We start from the raw sequence: 20,968 nt of genomic DNA, 5'->3' as shown, positions 1-20,968 counted from the left end.
TATAGAAGGAATAAGCTTTTGACAATAAGGTCAGATAATAGAAATATCATCTGACTGACCAACGCTCAGTTTACCGTTAAAATTTTTCATAAACATGCTATTCATATTTTAGTTTTGTATAATGGTGTTTTGATTTTAGCAAGTTTTAGAATAGTTTTATGATCAGTAATGTTTGAGCAATTGTTTTTGCTACAAATCAACTCTATAGTTATAAAAGGTTTCACTGCCTTTTTAGACAGTACCGAGTCTTCTTACGGTGCCTATCCATTTCGTATGTTGGCGGTCAGAATGGCTACCTGAGTAATCTTTTTACAAGTAACGAGTAATCACTTTAAAATTATAGTTGCAATTTGTTCTTGAAACAGCTTGCTCTAACTATAACACAATTAACGACACAACAGAATGCAACGTAACGCTATGTAACATCTTGAATCCGCACTTTCATAGATTAATTCCCTGTAGAAAATACTGGATAACGGAATAAGAACATTGCTTGTTGGTTTCCTTCGTACAAATTTCTTCAAAGTTAGTATTTTCACCTAAGTAACTGAAAATCATTTTATGTATTTAATGTAGGAGTTGCACATAAAAAAATCTTACCGAAAAATGGCAAATAAAATTTCTTCATTTACAGATGTTTCACGAGATTTCGTAAATTGTTTAATGTCACAAATTAAATTATCTATACAGGTTTTGCCATCAAATCCATATCTAAAAATATAAAATGTTTATTGAATACACATATAAAAATATCGGGATCAAAGAGATTAGCATTTTTTAGACTATATTTGATATTTTACTAGATAAAAATTAACTTGGTGGCTTTGATGGAGACCTAGTTTTCATAAAAGAACACATTGATTTTGTCAAATAAAGCTCTAGCTAATACGGGAACTGACAACGTGGAGAGTAAGTGCGGTGGTTGGGTCAAAACAACAGTAATTGGAGTATTATTTTGTAACGACGTGCATCGCCTTCGTCCCGTCAGCGCTCCGTACACACGCACTCACACCAAAATTTCCTCTTTCATCGACGCGAGCTAAAAGAGATGGAAGGCCTTCGACGATATAAAACAGCGTGCTGATTTAGTGGGAACTCTACCGGGTATTGACTGGAGGCCAACCGTCCGGAGTTCCGTTAGAGTGTTGATCTGATAACAAATCCACTGGCCATAGGGTATTGATTGAAGGCCAATCACTTCTGCTAGAATGTTTATCTATAGTTTATATATAGTTTTTTTTTATAGTTGTACGAGCCCCTTCCTATATCAGTTGGCCCATCAATGGAATTTGCAGTTTAAGTCGATTACCATAAACAAATTATACTCTTCATGTTTTTATAAGTTCCCATATTAATTAATATGGCATTTTTATTCATATTTTTATTAAAAACATTGTCCTTATGGTTTTTTATATTTATTTTCAACAATAAAAAAAAATCACTAAACCCTGGCTATGCATTCGCTTATGTCAACATAAGTTGATTTTTTCCAAATTACGTTAAATCCAGAGGTAGCTTTGAGAAAATGACATCAAAACAATACTATTTTCAGTTAATGTCAAATCTATTTTGTAGTATTGTAAAGCTTTTTGCCGTTTGTGGATTGTACAATGAGTGTACAATTATTAGATTTTTTAATTCTGGAAAATCCAATTCGGAAATCGCGAATATGTTGCAATTGTCAGGCTATAGTGTTAAAAATATAGTCAGAAGATACAAAATCGACGAGTAAATTATATGGAGTTAGGCGTTTTATGGAGTGACGTTATTGGAAGACACGTTTCTAGATCAATATTTCACCGAGAGGCCCACAAATTAGGATTTGGTACTTACAACGTAAGTTTTATAGTTGAAAAAATTAGTACGAATTGTTTTTAATAAATTTCATTTTATTTGAAATGCCACTTTTAACATTACAACAAAAGAAAAATAAACTTTGATCAGATAAAAGGCATATATCGAGCACAGTTTAATTAAATCTTGCCCAAGTACTTTCGATCCCTAGATCATCTTCAGGGGCATTTCATCAATTGTGGCCTATCCGGCAAGAACAAGATGTCATAAACATATAAATGTACATTACACTACAATACAAATGGACAAACAAACACTTTAAAATAATTTAAGGAAGGCTACATTACTTGAAGAAGCCGGAGACAGAATCATTCTGTCTCCGGCTTCTTCAAGTAATGTAGCCTTCCTTAAATTATTTTAAAGTGTTTGTTTGTCCATTTGTATTGTAGTGTAATGTACATTTATATGTTTATGACATCTTGTTCTTGCCGGATAGGCCACAATTGACGAAATGCCCCTGAAGATGATCTAGGGATCGAAAGTACTTGGGCAAGATTTAATTAAACTGTGCTCGATATATGCCTTTTATCTGATCAAAGTTCATTTATTCGAGCATTCAACCTTATATTTATTTAAAAGAAAAATAGACTAAGATGGTCAAAAGGGCATACAGATTGAACTCAGTTGCAATGGAGTGATGACTCGAGATTTGAAGTGTGTGTTAGGCCTCATTCAGAGGAAAAATGAAGCTTTTCATCCCGACTCTCTGAAGAGAAAAGTCAAATTTCCTGCATCTGTCATCATCTGGGACAGCATGTCGTAGAAGGTGTGGGAAAGTTAGATTTTATCGATGGGATTGTAAACACGGACAAATATTTGAATATGTTAGAAGAATCTCTTTTGACAGGCAGACAGTGCAGGTTGTCATACCTCAAAAAAGAGTTTAAAATGGATTGAAGACCATGATACCACTTCTGGAATGGGTTTCTAACAGTCCCGACTTGTCCCCGATAGAGACTTTGTGCCGCGAAATGAAAAACGCTTTAAGAAAACATCCTGCCAGGTCCGTCAACGAATTGAAGGAAAAATTGCAAGAAATATGGGATTCGTTTACATTAGAATTTTGTCAGAACTTGGTAAAAACTATGCCTCGAAGAATTTTGGATGTCATTAAAAGTAAAGGGAATGTAACTTAGTGGTAAACTTTCACATTTTTTTTGTTAATATTACATATTATTCTATGCGTTTTTTTTTTAATTTATTATTATTCTTTTTAATCAATAGTTTTGATTACGTTATAAAATATATTATATAATTATCAAATTCAAAAATGTTGTTCGATGCATTAAAACTTCTAAAATTTACGCTGCGCTTTTATTTTTCTTCTTCTTTTTCTTCCTACTTTATAAATAGGCTTAATGCCTGTTTTACTTCGGTTTTTAGCCTCAATTGATGTTGTCTGACCATCTTTTCCTCGGTCGTCCCAATGATCTTCTTCCATTTGGCGATTTGTCTCTTGCTATTCGTACTATTCTATTTTCTGTCATTCTTTCGATGTGTTGATTCCATCCACTTTTCTTCTTTTGGCCCAGGCGTTTATTTCCTCTATACCACATCTCGCTCGTATTTCCTCACTTCTTACTCTGTCTCTTAGAGTTTGGTCTTTTATTTTTCGTAAGACTTTCATTTCTGATATGGTAAGACTTTCCCCTTCCCATATCAACTAATATGGGAAGGGGCTCGTAGCTCCGTATTCGCTCTTCGATTTTATAGCTACGATGATAAAAACAAAAAATATATATATACTTAAGCTCGTGTAAATCTTACCAGTTTGGCATAATTGGCCAAGAGGATAGGAAAGTCCCACTTTAAGTGAGTGGTGAAAAAGAGGGGGCCGACGATTCGGAGGAGCGCTATAGGTAATAGGTATAAAGGACGGCCGAGTTGATACTTCGTTAAAGGAATTGACTACTATACAAACTCCGGGTTTGGGAGATACTTAAGTTTCGTTAGCATTTTATCAAGGAATATGAGCAACGTAACCTCAACCGTTTCGAAAGTCTGGATCAACGAGGATCCTGACCTAGCGTGAGGATTTTGATCTAAAGGAGAATCAAAAATAGGCGCTTAAGCTTATCTGAAACCTACGAATATAGGTTTAGGGTAAATACAAAAGATCTTTCAGATCGAAGTGTGAAAAGTTCCAAAATAGACGTCACAAACGTTACAGCTGGTACCAGCCAAATAACAAAACAGGTGGAAATTCATTTGCAACTCCATTATACGAAGAGACAAAAGAAGGAATGAGATTATTATAGATTGGAGATTGAGATATAAGTGGAAAAAGGGAGATAAGTCATAATATAACTTTGTCTCTTTATCATACGTACTAGGGTGTCCCAAAATGTACGCAAGATTTGAATTAAATAGAATTGCATTAAATATCATTGCATTGAATAGCAGTGTTTTCTTTACTTTAGATTGTATTTTTTTATTGAATCATAAAGTACATAGGATAGAGTTATGTATGGAGTAGCACATCAAATAAATAGCTTGCACGGCGTTGCTTGCTCAAACGCACTCTTTTGTCGAAATCTTCCATGACCATTTTACATAAATGTGGCTAAATTTCGTTGATGCAGCGTTAAATCTCCTTATTCAATGCACAAATGGTTGTAGACTTATTGTCATAGACCTTTAATTTTAGATAATCCCATAAACCAATAGTGTTTAATCAGACGATCCAGGGTGCCAATTCTGATCACCGAACTAAAGAGAATACACCACCAGAAAATGTTTCAAGCAGTAATTGAATTGTTTCACAGGCTGTGTTTCATGTGGCGCCGTCTTGTTGAAATCACTTGTTGTCTATATCAATATACTCCAGTTTAGGCAAAAAGAACTCTAATATCATATCGAACACAGTAACAGTGACTGCTTGACACCGTCATTTTCAAAGAAGTATGTTCCAATGATGCCTTTGCCCAAAATCTGCACCAAACAGCACATTTGTCGATGAATTTTCTTTTCGACAGTCATGTGTGCTTTCAGAATCCAAAATGCCACGATTGTAATGATTAACAAAATTATAAATGTGAAAATGTGCTTCATCACTTAGGATGATTTTGCTCGACAAATCAGCATCCACTTGTTGTTGTTCAATAATCCATTCAACGAACTCTCTTCGCTGTGCTTGGTCATTAGGCTTTAGTTCTTGTGTTAATTGAACTTTGTAAGCATGGAGATGAATATCTTCAGTGAGTATACACTGTAGAGAGCTTCTTGAAATTTGCAATTCTTGTCCACAACGCCGAATTGATGTTTCTGAACTTTCACCAACACCGCTTCTATTTTGACATTTGAGCGACGTTTTTGGACGACGCTCTGAATTCTGTAATTACCCTTTTCACAGTTGACGAAGTAAAATCAATCTTCCGGCCATATTTGTACGAATTTTTCGAACTGTGGCTGCCAAACTTTCATTATTTTGAAAATATTGTTCAAACAATATTAAACATTGTTCTCTTGGTAACGCTCCATTTTTACTAACCCTAAACTGTCAGCTGTCAAACTAGTTTTTTACTGACAACGCTTTATTGCACAAATGGCGACAAATTCAAATCGTGCGTGAATTTTGGAACACCCATTATATCTAATTACACAACTAGCTAAATATTGTATATAACATAGAAAGGACACAAGAAAATAGTTTCAGAACCATTTTAAATTTAGGATTTATAAACAGATATATAAGTTCTCACTTTGATAATCCCTTTTCAATCATAGAATAGACTTCTCTCCTATCCCTATTTTTCCTTCGAAACATATTCGGATCATCTGGTAAAAAGAAGGGAAATTCTAATTCTTCCAAAAAATTCCAATTTCTTGGCTGCGCTTGCTGTATTGCTTTTATTGCAGATAATTGAATCTAAAAAATAAAATTTAATAATATAAAACGAATATACATATGTTTTATGTATCAGCATAATTTTGGCACAAACATATATTTTTAAGTGGACCAAACGTTTATGTTTTTATCTTACCTTTTTTTGCTTTTAATTCTTTCTTTTGTTTAAAGTGAAAACTTCTATAGACATTTTTTAGAAAAATATACATTTGTAAAAATATTATTTGTTCGAAATAGACCACAATATATATTATTTACAGGTTTTTACTGAAGTTTCGATATTTGTATCCAAAGACCGTTTTCAAAAATATAAATGATAGTTATATTTATTTTATTTGTTTCTTTCTTCTTTTGGTATCATAACCCTGGATGGGTCTTTGCCAGTCTGACTATGTCCTTCCTTTCAGATCTCTCTTGGGCTCTTCTCCTGCATTCTCTTATATTCATGGTTTTCAGGTCGTCTTTCACGTCATTCAACCATCTCGTCCTGGGCCTTCCTTTTTTCCGCCTTCCTACCGGCTTCCACTGTAACATCTTCTTTGGCGTTTTCGTGTCTTCTTGTCGTTGAACATGTCCTAGCCATGACAGTCTTTGACTTTTCACAAATCTTACAATGTCATACATTGTAAGACATTCAGTTCATTAACATCGTCGTTTCTCCTGATTCTCCATGTGCCGTCTTCCTCTTGCACCGGGCCATATACTTTTCCCAGTATCTTTCTCTCAAATGTCCTGAGTTGGGCTTCCTCTTTTTTCGTCATTACCCAGGTTTCACAACCATAGGTTACTACGGGTCTAATCAAAGTTCTGTAGATAGTCATTTTGGTTCTTTTGTCTAATAATTTCGATGTTATCAATCTTTTATTAGCATAGTATGTACGATTTCCACTGGAAATACGTGCATTAATTTCGCTACTTACGGAGTTCTTCTGATTGATTTCTATGCCCAGATATGTGAAGGCATCCACACGTTCAATAATATAGTTGTCTATTGCTATATTATTTTCATTCTCAGGTGTTCTTTTGATGGTCATGTACTTAGTTTTTGTTTCGTTTATTTGAAGCCCCCTTTTTTGTACTTCAGGATCAATTTGGTGTTTATATGGCCGGTTACATTGGTTTTTCTGATGACTGCTTCAATAACTAGGTTGAAAGTGCGTCTCCCTGTCTCACCCCATGTTGATGTCAAACAGGGGAGACAGTTCTCCATCTACTCTAACTGTGGCTTTTGAACCCTGCAACGTCATTTTTATAAGGATGATATATTTTTTTGGTATACCTAGATTTCGGAGGTCTTCCAGCATTTCGTCTCTTTTCATACTATCAAAAGCTTGTTTAAAGTCTATATACATATTATATAGTTCTATGTTGTATTCACAAACTTTCTCTTGTATTGTTCTAAGTATGAATATGTTTTTTTTGATAATCACCAATTATATTTTCGGATTATTCTGATAATCTAGTGTAGATAATGCCAGAAAGGATTTTGTTTATTACATTTAGCAATGTAATTGGTCTGGCATTCCCTCTTATATCCTTTTTTATATATTGGCTGTATAAGAACAACTGTCCATTCCTCCGGCATTTGTTTCATGGTTCATACTAACTTTATCAGGTAATGGATTCTTCCCCAGAGTTCGGGTCCTCCATATTTTAACAATTCTGCCGAAATTCCGTCCGTTCCTGGCGCTTTACTGTTTTTTAGTTTCTTTATTATTTGAACTACTTCTTCATAACTCGGATTTTCAATGTGCTGCTCCGCCGTAAAATATATTGTCTCGTTTTGATCATTTCCATTGTCCGCGTTTAGGTTTTCCTTAAAGTATTTTTTCCATCTCATTATAATTTTTTGTTTCTCGTCTGTTAGTAGTTCTCCGTCCTTGTCTTTGCATATTGTCAATTTTGGTCTTAATGACTGTGTGCTTTCTTTTATTCTTTTATAGAATATTCTGCTCTCGTGTCTGTTGCTATGTTCTAGGATTTCTTGTACTTGTTTTTTCAAAGCCTCTCTTTTTTTCTTCTGCATATTCTAGTCGCTTGTATTTTCTTTTCGTTATAAATTTCTCTGCTATTTCTTGTGTTTCTTTGAAGTTGGTTAAGCCTAGCTTACCTATTTTCCTCTACTGCAGTTCTGCATTTATCATCATAGCATTCCGCATTTACTTGCTTTGTGGCTTTTTCGTCAGTTTCCACTGCAGATTCCGTTATTATTGTTTTTAATTATCTCCATTATTTCTCTGTAGTATCTTCATCTCTGATTCCGTTGAGTTTTATTTGGAGAGTATTTTAATATTCTTGTGTCTTTGTTAAACTTTTGAATCCTTCAACATTCCATTTTTTAATTTGGCTATTTTTCCCTTTTGGCACTGTTGCGATTTTCTTCCGCAATTTTGGCCCCACAAGATAGTGATCTGAGTCAGAGTTGGCCCCGCGATACGTTTTGACATTATTTATGTCTTTTTGAGATAAGGATGTGGTCAATTTGATTCACTTCATTGGTTCCTGGTATTTTCCATGTTCCTTTATGGATAACATTTCTCTGGAAGTTAGAACTAACAACTACATAATTATTTGCTGTTGCAAATTGTGCAACCCTAAGTCCATTTGACTGGTTTCATTATGCAAGCTATGTTTTTCAAATATGTTTACGAAAGTTTCTTCTTTCCCCAGCTTAACATTAAAGTCGCCTAATGTTATAACAGCATCGAGTCTTTGGATTTTATCACATACTTCTTGAAGTTCTCCATAGAATATTTCAACCTCGTCTTCATCAGCCTCTTCCATCGGTGCATATACATTAACCATTGTCACGTTATGCAGTTTACCTTTGAGTCTTATGGTGCAAATTCTGTCTGATATTGGTGTAAATGCGATAATGGCTTTTCGCAGTCCTTTGGTTACTATAAACCCTACTCCTCTTTCACCTTGTCTCATTTCATTTCCGGAGTAGTATAGTGACAACTTATTTTTACGAATTTCTCCCTACCTCTTCCACCTGATTTACTTGTTTATTATTATATATTTATATAATTTTATATTATTTATTTTCTATTTTATTTTCCAACTTTGAAAACGGTCTCTGGAATAGAGATCGAAACGTCAGTAAATTAAACATGTAAATAGATATATTGTGGCTAATTTGTATCATTTGTATATTTAAAAACGGTTTCTTTATATAGAGATCGAAACGTCAGTAAATTAAACATTTGAATAAATATATTGTGGCTTATTTTCAACATTATTTCTAAAAATATAAAATGCCACAAGCAAAAAGCTATACAAAAAAAACAGGTAAATTTGCAGAAAGCTTATTGATGCGATCCATTTGTATATTTAAAAACGGTTTCTTTATATAGAGATCGAAACGTCAGTAAATTAAACATTTGAATAAATATATTGTGGCTTATTTTCAACATTATTTCTAAAAATATAAAATGCCACAAGCAAAAAGCTATACAAAAAAAACAGGTAAATTTGCAGAAAGCTTATTGATGCGATCCGGCTGTCGCGGAAGTTACGCTAAAACGTCTATTGATATGACCCGTCCTTTTTTTTTCTTAACCGCACCATGTCAAGTAGCTGAATTTTGAGCATTGACTCTTTTTAATTTAGACTGGGTCTAAAATTAGACCCAGGTTCTAATTTTATTAAGATTCTCTTAAACCAGCGCTCAAATACGTCGGAAGTCATTCCTTGATGATAATCTCCCGTTTTTCTTGACTCAAATTGAAGCAAGTCATCATCAATGAATCCTGTATCACTTTCTATATGGGTAATGATTAAACGCCGTCCTTGTCCTGATGGAGCTTTTAATCCTATAGACCAGCCGGTATATATAAATGCTTCGCGTTTACTTTTGACATTTAAATCTTGCCAAACTTTTCAAACTGTATGACCTTCGTTAATCGTTTTGATCCAAATAATACATTTTCCGCCCAATGCTGCGACTTTTGTGTATTTCTTTTAAATATTTTCTTCTCCACAAAATTATTTTTTTGTCTAACATACCTACTTTTTCAGTTGCGTTTTACATATTATATCGAAAGTTCATTTCGCGCATAGTCCTGATTAATACTCTACGAGATATCTTGGGTAAGAAGTCATCGTTTTCGAGCTCTTGAGAAATTTTTTTCAGTCTTAGAATATTACTCCGAAAATAAAATGAATTTTGTGACGTATAACATTTCTTTTTTCGTCACCCAAAACAACGTTTTTCTACCTATAGTTTTACCTTTTTCTTGCTTTTTATTTTCTGATGTATTTTTAAGCACATGACAAATACAGCTAATGGATACTTTTGTTAAACTGCTACAAATATCGAGCGTCAACATTTGATGCCATTTTACTGCCGACAATTCCTTCTTAAACATTTTGTATTATTATCTTCTCTTCTGACATTAACATTTTCCGACTCTTGGAACAACTCAGTTGTTCGTCCATTGTATTTCAATAATCACAGAGTATAACCACGTATAACTAAAAACTCATATAAAATCGATAAACTCCAATAACACTGGGTTTATCACTATAAACTTCAACCGCATAAATTATAATCACAAAATGCATCACATGAACTCCCGCCAGCACCGTCTATGTGAATAAACGTTTCTTGCTTCGGCACGTGCGGTGGTGTTACTACCGTTGCAATGCTTTACAAATACCCAAGTTGACAAGTGTTTGAGAAGGGATGGGAATGAAAATGTAAAATATAGATTTTTATTTTATAATCTTAAATATGTACCGAAATGGAACATGTAAATAAAATTTACCTAATTTATTGCTACTTGTGAACAAGAATCGGCTACACTGTACGGCAGCTCGTGGTCAAGTCTGCTATAGACATAGTACCAAGTACCAGTACATAAAAAAAATATACTCTGGAGGGTATATACTCTGGCTATAGAGAATCACAAATAAATGTTCTAATTATACATTCTGTGATTTCTTATGAGAAAGTGCAAATTAAACGGGTAGTTTTCGAGGGCCACTGTGTACATTTAAATTTGAGGATATTCGTCGTTTAAACGATGAAATCACTCTTCCAAATAGTGGAATTTTACTTTGGATGATAAAAAAATGTTAATTTGGCGTCAGTCTAAAATCTGTGTAGGTATAATGTAAGTTGAATACATTTGGCGAAAATGGCCCAACTTGATAATTAAATTATAAAAATGATGTGCCTGTTTATTTATTGATCTCTTTTACCTTTCATAAATTATTTTACTCCTCAGTTCCGAGGTTTTCATAAATTGTTAAGTAATGTTATTGAGCATGGTATGTCATTAAATATTGGCATGTCTGGACGCCAAAGCGGTTAATACCAGTACGCCGATAAGTTAGGCTAGTAATAAATTACTCATTGGCAAAAAACTATACTCAGAAAATAGAAATTTTTAATAGAAAATAGAAAACACGAATGAAAAAGGAGTTACTAATACGCACGTGGAAGATCAAATCAGTTAATACTAAAGATCAGAAACTTCTGCACGAGCTAAAAGAAGGGCATATAGACAGGCGCAAGGAAGGGAAAAGGACAAACAAACTAGGGGGAGTTTGTGATGTACTATAGTGGGGTATAAAAAAAGCAATAGCAGGATTTGAAACGTAGTAGCAGAGGAGAAAGGCTCATAGAATTCTACCAAGAAAAGAATATGGTAATTGCCAATACTTGGTTTCAGCTTCCTAAGAGAAGACTATATACATGAACGTCTCCTTCACATACAGAAAACCACATTGTCAGAAACCAGATAGACTTTATACTCGTAAATAGCAGATATAAAAACTTTTTAACCTCAGTTAAAACTTATCCTGGAGCAGATGTTAACTTAGACCACAATCCGTTAGTTGCTGACGTGAAAATAAAATTAAAAAGAATTGAACTCAGAAAACAACAACCAAAAATTAATGTAAGAATGCTAAAAAACGAAGAAATAAAAAACAAATTAAAAAATAATGTGAATGTTAATATGCAAAAAACACTAACTGACAACAAACAAATTATGGACGTAAATAAAAAGTAGTATAATATAAAAAAACACATTATGTAACAATAAAACACTGAAAACTTTGTTTTCAAAACTTGCACAAAGTTTATTTTAAACTGTTATCACTACAGCTGTTTCGGCTGATTGCCTTTCTCAAGTGATCTATTTTTGGCATGCGTTTACACTTTATAGTCTCTAATGAAATAAGTTGAGGGGAGAACTGTGTGTCTCAAGTTGGTCATTCAGAATTATATCTGCGTTTTTTAATTTGTTGATTTTCGTAGATTCTAACAAAGATAGCTTAAGGCCTTTATTTTGAATGTGTGGAACTATGGAAATCAGCAAATTAAAAAACACAGATATAATTCTGAATGATCAACTTGAGACAAACAGTTCTCCCCTCCTCAACTTATTTCATTAGAGGCTATAAAGTGTAAACGCATGCCAAAAATAGATCACTTGAGAAAGGCAATCAGCCGAAACAGCTGTACTGATAAGAGTTTAAAATAAATTTTGTGGAAGTTTTGAAAACAAAGTTTTCAGTGTTTTATTGTTACATAAAATGAATTTCCATCAAGTAACAGTCGAATCCATCAATTATTTATAAAAAATACATTACTGAAATCAGCTCAAGAAAGTTTGATACAACATAGGTCAGAGGCTAAAAAACAGTGGATGACAGAAGAAATACATTACAGATGGAAGAAAGAAGGAAATATAAAGGAAAAGATCTACAGAAGTATAAAGAAATACAACGAATAATTAAGAAAAAAATCAAAACAGCTAAGGAAATCTATTTGATGAAACAATGTAAAGAGATAGAAGAACAAGAAACAAAATATGATTTGAGAAATATGCACAAAAAAATAAGAGAAGTGACTGGAATGGGTCGAAATAGACAGCAAGGACACATAAAAGACAAAAAAGGAGTACTACTAATAGATTTACCAGAGAAATTAAGACGATGGGAGGAGGACGTTAGAGAACTTTTCCACGATGAAAGAGCAGAAATGCAGAAAATACAAGAATTAAATCCTTTAGAGAGACAGAAGATCACGATAGATGAAATCAAATATGCTATCAAAAACTCTAAAGACAATAAGGCAGCTGGATTAGATGAAATAAAATAGAACTGTTAAAACTAGTGGAAGAGGATAACCTGGAAGTATTGGCAGATTTATTCAACACGGTATACAATACGGGAATAATACCACAAGAGTGGCTGAAGTCAGCATTTATAACCATCCCTAAAAAACAAGCAGCAAAAGAGTGCTCTGAGCATCATGAGTCATACTTTAAAAGTACTGCTGAAAGAAACCAGGGTAACCTGGTTACCCATATTAAAAGAGGAATTTATTAAAAGGAAAATACCATTATTAGTAAGTCAGTAACATATAGAGCATACATATAAACACTACATACTACAACAATATAGAAAAAACATATAAAATCAGAATTTGGTGTTTATTGAAGGTAAACTAAATGCACGACCAAATACTTACCATGTCGGGATAGTATTATAAGGTTTTTTCCTGGTTTTTCCCTCATAATTTACTATGGAATCACTAACAGGAGAATTTTACTGTCATCATGGCATGTATTTGTCTTTTTAAAGACGAATTACATGCTATGATCTTTTCTGATATATATATATTCTCAAGTTAAAGTTGATTTTATGTAATCGAATGAACTATCTTATAAGTAAAGTCGTCCCAGGAGCGCAACTCAAGAATATTGGCAATATCATTTTAAAGTCGTCTACTTTAAAATGTATAATGTATGTCTGAATTGTCACTATAAATAAGTCAGATAAAATTAAATTATTAGAAGAATTTTTCACTAAGTAACAAAAAAACAAAAATTTGTTTAATTTACTAATGTTTGTATTTTGAGAACGATTTCTGAAGTGGAAATTGAAACGTCAATAAACGTACTTTAACCTTTAATTGTGGCTTATTCCCATTTAAATGGTAATTACTTTAAAATGTTACAAGAAAATAGCTTCAGAACAATATTAACATATTGATTCAGCGATGTCGGGATGTAAACTTTGACTTACACTTATGCTTTGTTGATTACGAAAAAGCTTTCGATAAAGTGAGACATGAAAAACTAATATCAATACTTATGAACAAGCGCATTCACCGTAAAATTATAAATATAGTACAAACATTATATTGGAACCAAAGTGCCATAGTTCAAATTGATGGGTAACACTCAGAAGAAATGAAGATCTGTAGAGGAGTTAGACAGGGACGTGTTTTATCAAAGCGGGAGTTACCGTTAACGGAAAATGAATTAACACCTTACGACATGCAGACGACACTGTGATCATAGCAACGAGTATAGAAGATCTACAACATCTTATCGAAAGCTTAAGTATGAATAGTGCTGAGATGGGAATTACTATAAACGTTAAAAAAAAATTAAGTACTTGCTAATTACAAAAAGACCACAAAATGTACATCACCTATTGACAATCAATGGTAACGTGATAGAACAAAATATCAGTACTTGGGGACTTTGATGAAACCAATGATCATACTGCAGACATTAAAAAAATGCAATTTAAAAAGAATCGAGGCTTTCGAACTCTGGTTATACTGCAGAGTATTAAAAATATCATGGACTGATAGAATTACAAATAAAGAAGTACTTAAGAGGGTTGGTAAAGAAACAGAACTAATCACCACTATACAAACCAGAAAACTGGAATACCTAGGCCACGTGATGAGGGGATCAAAATATGAAATTTTGAGACTCATCAGACAGGGAAAGATTCAAGGAAGAAGATCTGTTGGCCGAAGGCAGAACTCATGGTTGAAGAATCTATGTGATTGGTATCAATGCAGATCGATTGATTTGTTTAGAGCAGCAAGTTCAAAAATAAAAATAGCCATTATGATTGCCAACCTCCCTAGGGAGACGGCACTCTAAGAATAAGCAGAGCATCAAACTTTTTACGACCAAATTTACAGCCTTATAGAGGTGAAATAAAGATTACTTGAATGATATTGGAGATCTTATTCTAAACCTTGGGAGGAACCGGCTTCATTATACACAAGCGTCTCCGAACAAGTATAGTATCACTAAAGAAATTTTCCACAAGAGTGATTTGTCTTACTCTCAAATTGAATACAAGGTATAATATGAAAAGATCACAGGTTTATGCACCAACAATAGACCATGATGAAGAAGAAGTGGATCTATTTTATGATGATATCCAAGCTGCTCTTAAATACCGTCAAGGACATTTTAATTTTATATGTGGTGATTTTAACGCCAAAACAGAAATTAAATCCAACCCTACAGAAACACCACTGGGAAACTTTGGCTTGGATGGTAGAAATGAACGTGGCGAAATACTGTTAAGGTTAATGCTGCACCATGAACTATTCCAAATGAACAGTTTTTTCAAAAAGAAACCAGAGAGAAGATGGACATGGCAAGGTCCTAATGGAAAACTCAAAACGAAATAGATTTTAATATCACGGATAAAAAGCACACCGTTAAAGACATCACGGTTCTAAACAGGTTTGTTACCAGTAGCGATTATAGAATGGAACGAAGTAAAATAGAAATAAGCTAAAAGAAAGAGAGGTATAAGATGATTAAAAAGAAGAACAAATTAAAACCATGGATGAAACCATTAGATGTAGATAGTAATGTATTTCTGACATACCTAGTAATCCTGAAACAGAAAATAATATAAACGATTTAAATAATAAATTAACAAATGCCTTACTGAAAAGTAAAAACAAATTATGTCCTAGAACTTAAAAAGAAGAGAAGATTAGCCAAAATACCAGGCAATTTATGCAGAAAAGAAAATGAGAAGCGAGACGGAAACCAAAGGCGACGAACTAGAAAAATAAAATAAAGAAATATCCAAAGCTGTTAGACAAGACACTCGAAAATACAGCCAAGAGCAAATCAAACATACCATTGAGAACAATAGAAGTATGAAAGTATTGAGAAAAAGACTAAGAACGGGGACAAGGCAGGTAATAAAGATTAAAGATAGAAATGGTCATCTTAAAACCAACAGGGAGGAAACCCTTAGAATAGTTGAAGACTTCCACAAATTGCTGTACACAAGCCAACACAAAGCAAATAGCAGAGAAGATCAAGTACCAGAAATATTAACAAGGAAAAGGGACATTGTCAACCAAGGATCAGAATTACTACCGGAACTCACAATAAACGAAATAAAATTAGCCCTAAGAAAAGCTAAGAATAACAAATCTCCAGGCGAAGATGGTGTAGTTACTGATGCAATCAAAATAGGAGGCACTTGCCTACTTAAGAAAATAAAAAATCTTTTTAACTTGTGCCTTTTGGACAGTAATATACCCGACAAATGGCACAATGCTGAGATAATTCTAGTACAAAAAAGGAGATCCCCATGAATTAGAAAACTACAGACCTATAAGTCTTCTTAGTCACCTATACAAACTCCTTACAAAAATAGTAACGAATCGTCTTAAGAAAAAATTTGATTTCTACAAGCCAGTAGAGCATGCGGGATTTCGTACCGGATTTGGAACAAATGATCACCTATAGAGCATTAAAACGGTCATAGAAAAGACTATCGAATACTATCGACCACTCGTTCTGGCTTTTGTAGATTTCCGTAAAGCCTTTGACACGGTAGAATTTGACAAAATTCTGGAAGCACTACAAGCATGCCGCATTGACTACCGATATACAAGGTTAACTTACAGTACATACAAAAACGCAAAAAATTTCGGTGAAACTACATAAAAGCACGAATCATATCCCAATCGGCAGAGGAGTCCGACAGGGTGATACCTTATCGCCTAAACTGTTTACCACAGTACTAGAATATGCTTGTAAAAAACTAAACTGAGAAGAGAAAGGCCTGAAAATTGGCGGTAGAAGATTAACAAATTTGAAATTCGCAGACGATATAGTTTTGTTGTTATCCTCAAGGAGATATACAATGCTACATGAACTTCAGTTAGTGTGTGCCAGTGTCGGTCTTAAAATAAACATCTCCAAAACAAAATTCATGACAAACCTAGTACTTAGCGAAAATATCAATATTGGAGACAACGAAGTAGAGCTGGTGGAAAAATACATATACCTTGGACACGAAATAAAGGTCACAAGAGACAACCAAACATGCGAACTACGAAGAAGAATAAACCTGGCATGGGCAGCCTATGGAAAAGTCAAAAACACCTTTAAAAGCGATATACCAATTTCTTTAATACGTTAAACATTTGACCAATGTGTGTTGCCTGTGATGACCTATGATGCCGAAACTTTGACATTGACAGCTACAACTTCTCAAATTCTGCAAATGAGACCAGAGGAAAATGGAAAGGTCAATGCTGAGTATATCGCATCGTGACCGAGTTAGAAATGAAGACTTAAGACGAAGAACAGGAGTTACCGATGTAATTTCCCGAATTGCCACACTGAAGTGGAACTGGGCCGGACACGTCGCCCGAATCAGTGATGAAAGGCGGACGGAGAGATTGCTTGAGTGGAGGCCGAGGATAGACAAAAGAAGTAGAGGAAGACCCCCTACTCGTTGGACTGACGATCTCAAGAAAATGTCAAGAAATTGAGTGAAAAGTGCTCAAGATAGAGCACAAATGAGGGAGGCCTATGTCCAGCAGTGGACGCAGAGGGCTGGTTGATGATAATAAATATTCTTAACCTATATTTATTAAATAGTCTAAGAATTTGCAATACAATACATTCTTCGGTCTTACGTCCTAACACAACAAATAGTAGAGGGCAAAAATCAATAATGTATAGTATTGTCAATTTTAACCAATAGAAAAATACTACCACAGAAAATAGTTGATATAAGAACCTTCAATTCTAAAAAAGTATGAAGTGATCACTATTAATAGAGACAATAACAACAAACGATGAATGAAGTAGTCTTAGAGACAAAAATTTTAATGAATAGTTTGTGCTGAATGGGACGTCTTGACAAAAACACTGTACTTATAGAAAAGATTGGAGTAAAAAAGAAAATATTCACCAACATCAAATATAGTCACTGCAGATGAACACTGGGTCAATTTCGAAAACGCTATTGATAAAAAAATTGTTTAAAAAAAGCAAAATTAGCTGTACGTCTTCAATGATTTGTCATCAGCTATCCCATATACAGGGTGCGGCAGATAAATGGCCAATTAGAGATATCTCGAAAAGTAAAGGTAACTGAATCGGGAAAATTAAAATAAAGGGATTTTGAAGAGTGACCTCTTTAATGAAATTATTTTTATCTATTTGTTACTTCCTGTTATACCGGAAGTTGCTTATAACTTGGGATAAAAATAAATGGGACACTCTGTATATTTTTTAATTTTAGAAATATTCACGTTATTCTTTTACTTTAACGTTAACTTTTTTTGTTAATACTTCCCTATACCTATTGTGAATCGTTTTTGAGTTATACTGCTTTTTTATGAAAATTACGCTTTTCTAGCATGTAGGTATATATAGTTCAATATCCTCTAATGTAATTTGAATATAAGTTTAAATTCCTTAGGAACTTATTAATCAGATACAGCATTATTGTTTACAGTGTAAAGTTGCCTTTTTCATTATACAGGATGCTGTCAGAATTACCATAAAACCGGCATCCTATGGGACACCCTGTATGTGATTCATTCTTACATTTTTGTCACAAAAAATTTTTTTTCGTAGACTATATTGTTTTAATTTACAACTTTCGTAGTGTAAATTAAACATTGAACAATTAAAAAGATGCTATCAAAGAAAATAGGCACTAGCTTATTAATGTAATAAATTTTCAAAATATTACCCATTAACATCCAATCATTTATGAACTCTTTTAATCAGATTTTAATTAGTAGCTATCCATCTATTTAATTGAGAACTTGAAGGACTTTAATTTATTATAACTTCCTCAGTATTGCAGACAACACCTTATTTTTAACATATCCTCAAATACAGTAATCTAACGGTGACAACGGGATCTTGGTGACCAGAGTAACGGATCTTTATTAGCTATCCGTCTACCGCCAAATATTTCATCAAGCAATGTGTCGACTTCTCGAATATTGTGAGCCGGTGCTCCATTTTGTTGAAACCAAGCCTCGTTAGCCTTATTATTATGTCAAGCGTGCAGTGCTGGTACAATTATTTGCCGTAAAATGTTGCAGTAACTCAAATTTTCGTCATAACTCATGGAGCGACTATCTTATTATTTTTCATATCACAAAACACACATTGAACACACATTGAACGAAAAGAATGCTTGAAATTAACTATCTCACGTGAGCTGAAGATTTTCGTCACTTCAGAAGTGACTGTTATGGCTGTTAAACATATTTTGATAGATTCATAGCTGGAAACCTACAACACAAAAGTTCCTAGCTCGCAGTATTAACAGCTTGAATAAACTTTTATTACAGACTTCTTTCATTGAAAAAAGAAGAATTATTATAAATAGTCGAAGTGTATACTAAACCCATAAAATTTTGGGTAGTATATATTTAAAAAATATATTTCAGTTGTTATAATTTAACATAACTATTTATTATATGGTGCAAATAAATAAACATTAATTGTCGGTAATTCGTAAAGTTCCATTTTATTTTTTATTTAGTTTGTTTACTATTAATATTGGCGATGAGTACGTGTGTTTGGTTGTATAGTAATTTCCAGCCACTTCTAGTCTGTCAAAAAGGAACTAACTTCGCAAAAAATAATTACTAAATTCACTAGACAGTTCGGACTGGGAATAGCGAAACGACTATACCTTTTTTTGTAAACTTTGATTCATCACACCACCAAATAATTTTTGTTATAAAATCTTGATCTTGGTCATAATTTCCAGGATGTAAATGTTATGCTAGTGTATACGAATAAAGGGTCCAATGATGTTTTTTAAAATGCTGTGAATTTTTTCTAGTCGATACCTGTAACAATTGCTAGCATTAACGTAAGGATGAATTTGGATTAGCTGCAAAATATCCCAGGATATCTATTTGTAAGTCTTCATTATCGACGTGGGTCATTTTACTTATAAACTGACCAAATTGGAAACAGTTATTCATCAAACATTTTACAGTTTTATGATTTGGTTGAGGCTTCTCAGCATATTTCTCAGTAAAAACACGTTCTGGATACTATTCTGTTATAATCACCGTAAATTATAATTAAATTTAAAAAATCATCATTTGTATATCCTAAATGAGCCATTATAATTTTGTCAAGAAAATTAAGCAAATTATTATTAAAACTCTCACCTAATGGCATACAACAAGGTTTCTATTAAACAGCAATAACTGATATTTTTGTCAGAATATTCCATAGGCTACTTGATAAATAAATTTTTTGTGACAAAAATGTATAAAGTTAATTTATTTGAAAACTGCAAGAGATAGATCTAGGGAATACTAATACAGATCGATAGTGAAAAACATATTTTTCTAAAATAAGAAATCACATACAGGGTGTCCCATTTGAAAAAAAGAAATTAGGCTAAAATTTAGGATGCCGGTTTTGTGCCAATTTTGACAGCACCCTGTATAATGAAAAAGGCAACTTTACACTGTAAATGATAAGCTGTAAGTGGTTAAAGTTTCTAAAGAATTTAAACTTTTATTCATATTACATTAGAGGATATTGAACTTTATATACCTACATGCTAGAAAAGCGTAATTTTCATATAAAAACCATTATAACTTAAGAACGGTTCACAATATGTATAGGAAAGTATAAACGAAAAATGTTCAGAACAACGTGAATATTTCTAAAAATAAAAAATATACAGAGTGTCCCATTAAAAAAACGAAGTTATAAGCAACTTCAGGTATAACCGGAAATAGCAAATAGATGAAAATATTTTCATTAAATAGGTCACTCTTTAAAACCCCTTCATTTTAATTTTCATGATTGAGTTACCTTTAGTTCTCGAGAAATTGTAATTTTTTCTATGTCTTCTATATTAAAACAATTATAGTTATATCTTACCACAAGTTGGCTTCCTTTTGGAAAAACTAAATATCTCTTTTTCCTAGAGAGAATATTTCTTTTTATCACAGTCACATCATTTTTCGTAGAACAAATACATAAATAGTTCATTAACATTAAAACTAAAAATAATAATAACATAGTTAATAGTTGTAATGCAATAATGGTATATTTTTTTTGACGTTGCAATATATTAACTATTTAGAACATCTTAAACATTTTCACACGTTTTGTCTCCCAATTAGACCAATCTCAGACATACACAATATAGTGACACTGTTAATTAAAAAACTTG

The 20,968-nt window shown here is 33.1% G+C and overlaps 1 protein-coding gene across 1 annotated transcript; it reads right to left on the bottom strand.

The window, feature by feature from the left end:
* Positions 1–174: 174 nt before the first annotated feature.
* Positions 175–20,819, bottom strand: LOC140446879 (uncharacterized). The gene is made up of 4 exons (XM_072539457.1): positions 20,674–20,819; positions 5,556–5,722; positions 601–711; positions 175–547 (listed from the first exon to the last, which is right to left on the bottom strand). The coding sequence occupies exons 1-4, from the start codon at positions 20,812–20,814 to the stop codon at positions 442–444; spliced, it is 525 nt and encodes a 174-aa protein (XP_072395558.1). The 5' UTR covers positions 20,815–20,819; the 3' UTR covers positions 175–441.
* Positions 20,820–20,968: the final 149 nt, after the last annotated feature.

The sequence above is a fragment of the Diabrotica undecimpunctata genome, chromosome 7 (assembly GCF_040954645.1).
Source record: "Diabrotica undecimpunctata isolate CICGRU chromosome 7, icDiaUnde3, whole genome shotgun sequence".
In the NCBI taxonomy this organism is placed as follows: Eukaryota; Metazoa; Arthropoda; class Insecta; order Coleoptera; family Chrysomelidae; genus Diabrotica; species Diabrotica undecimpunctata.
Note: the sequence above shows the minus strand (reverse complement) of the source record. Positions and strands in the feature narration are given on the sequence as shown.

What these genes read in the sequence shown, in the direction of transcription:
- LOC140446879 (XM_072539457.1), bottom strand. Translation starts at nt 20,814, where the DNA reads ATGTTATTATTATTTTTAGTTTTAATGTTAATGAACTATTTATGTATT. An exon ending in CAAAAGGAAGCCAACTTGTG is followed by an intron (nt 5,723 to 20,673) that starts GTAAGATATAAC and finishes TTTATTTTTTAG; the next exon opens with ATTCAATTATCTGCAATAAA. An exon ending in ATTGAAAAGGGATTATCAAA is followed by an intron (nt 712 to 5,555) that starts GTGAGAACTTAT and finishes TTATATTTTTAG; the next exon opens with ATATGGATTTGATGGCAAAA.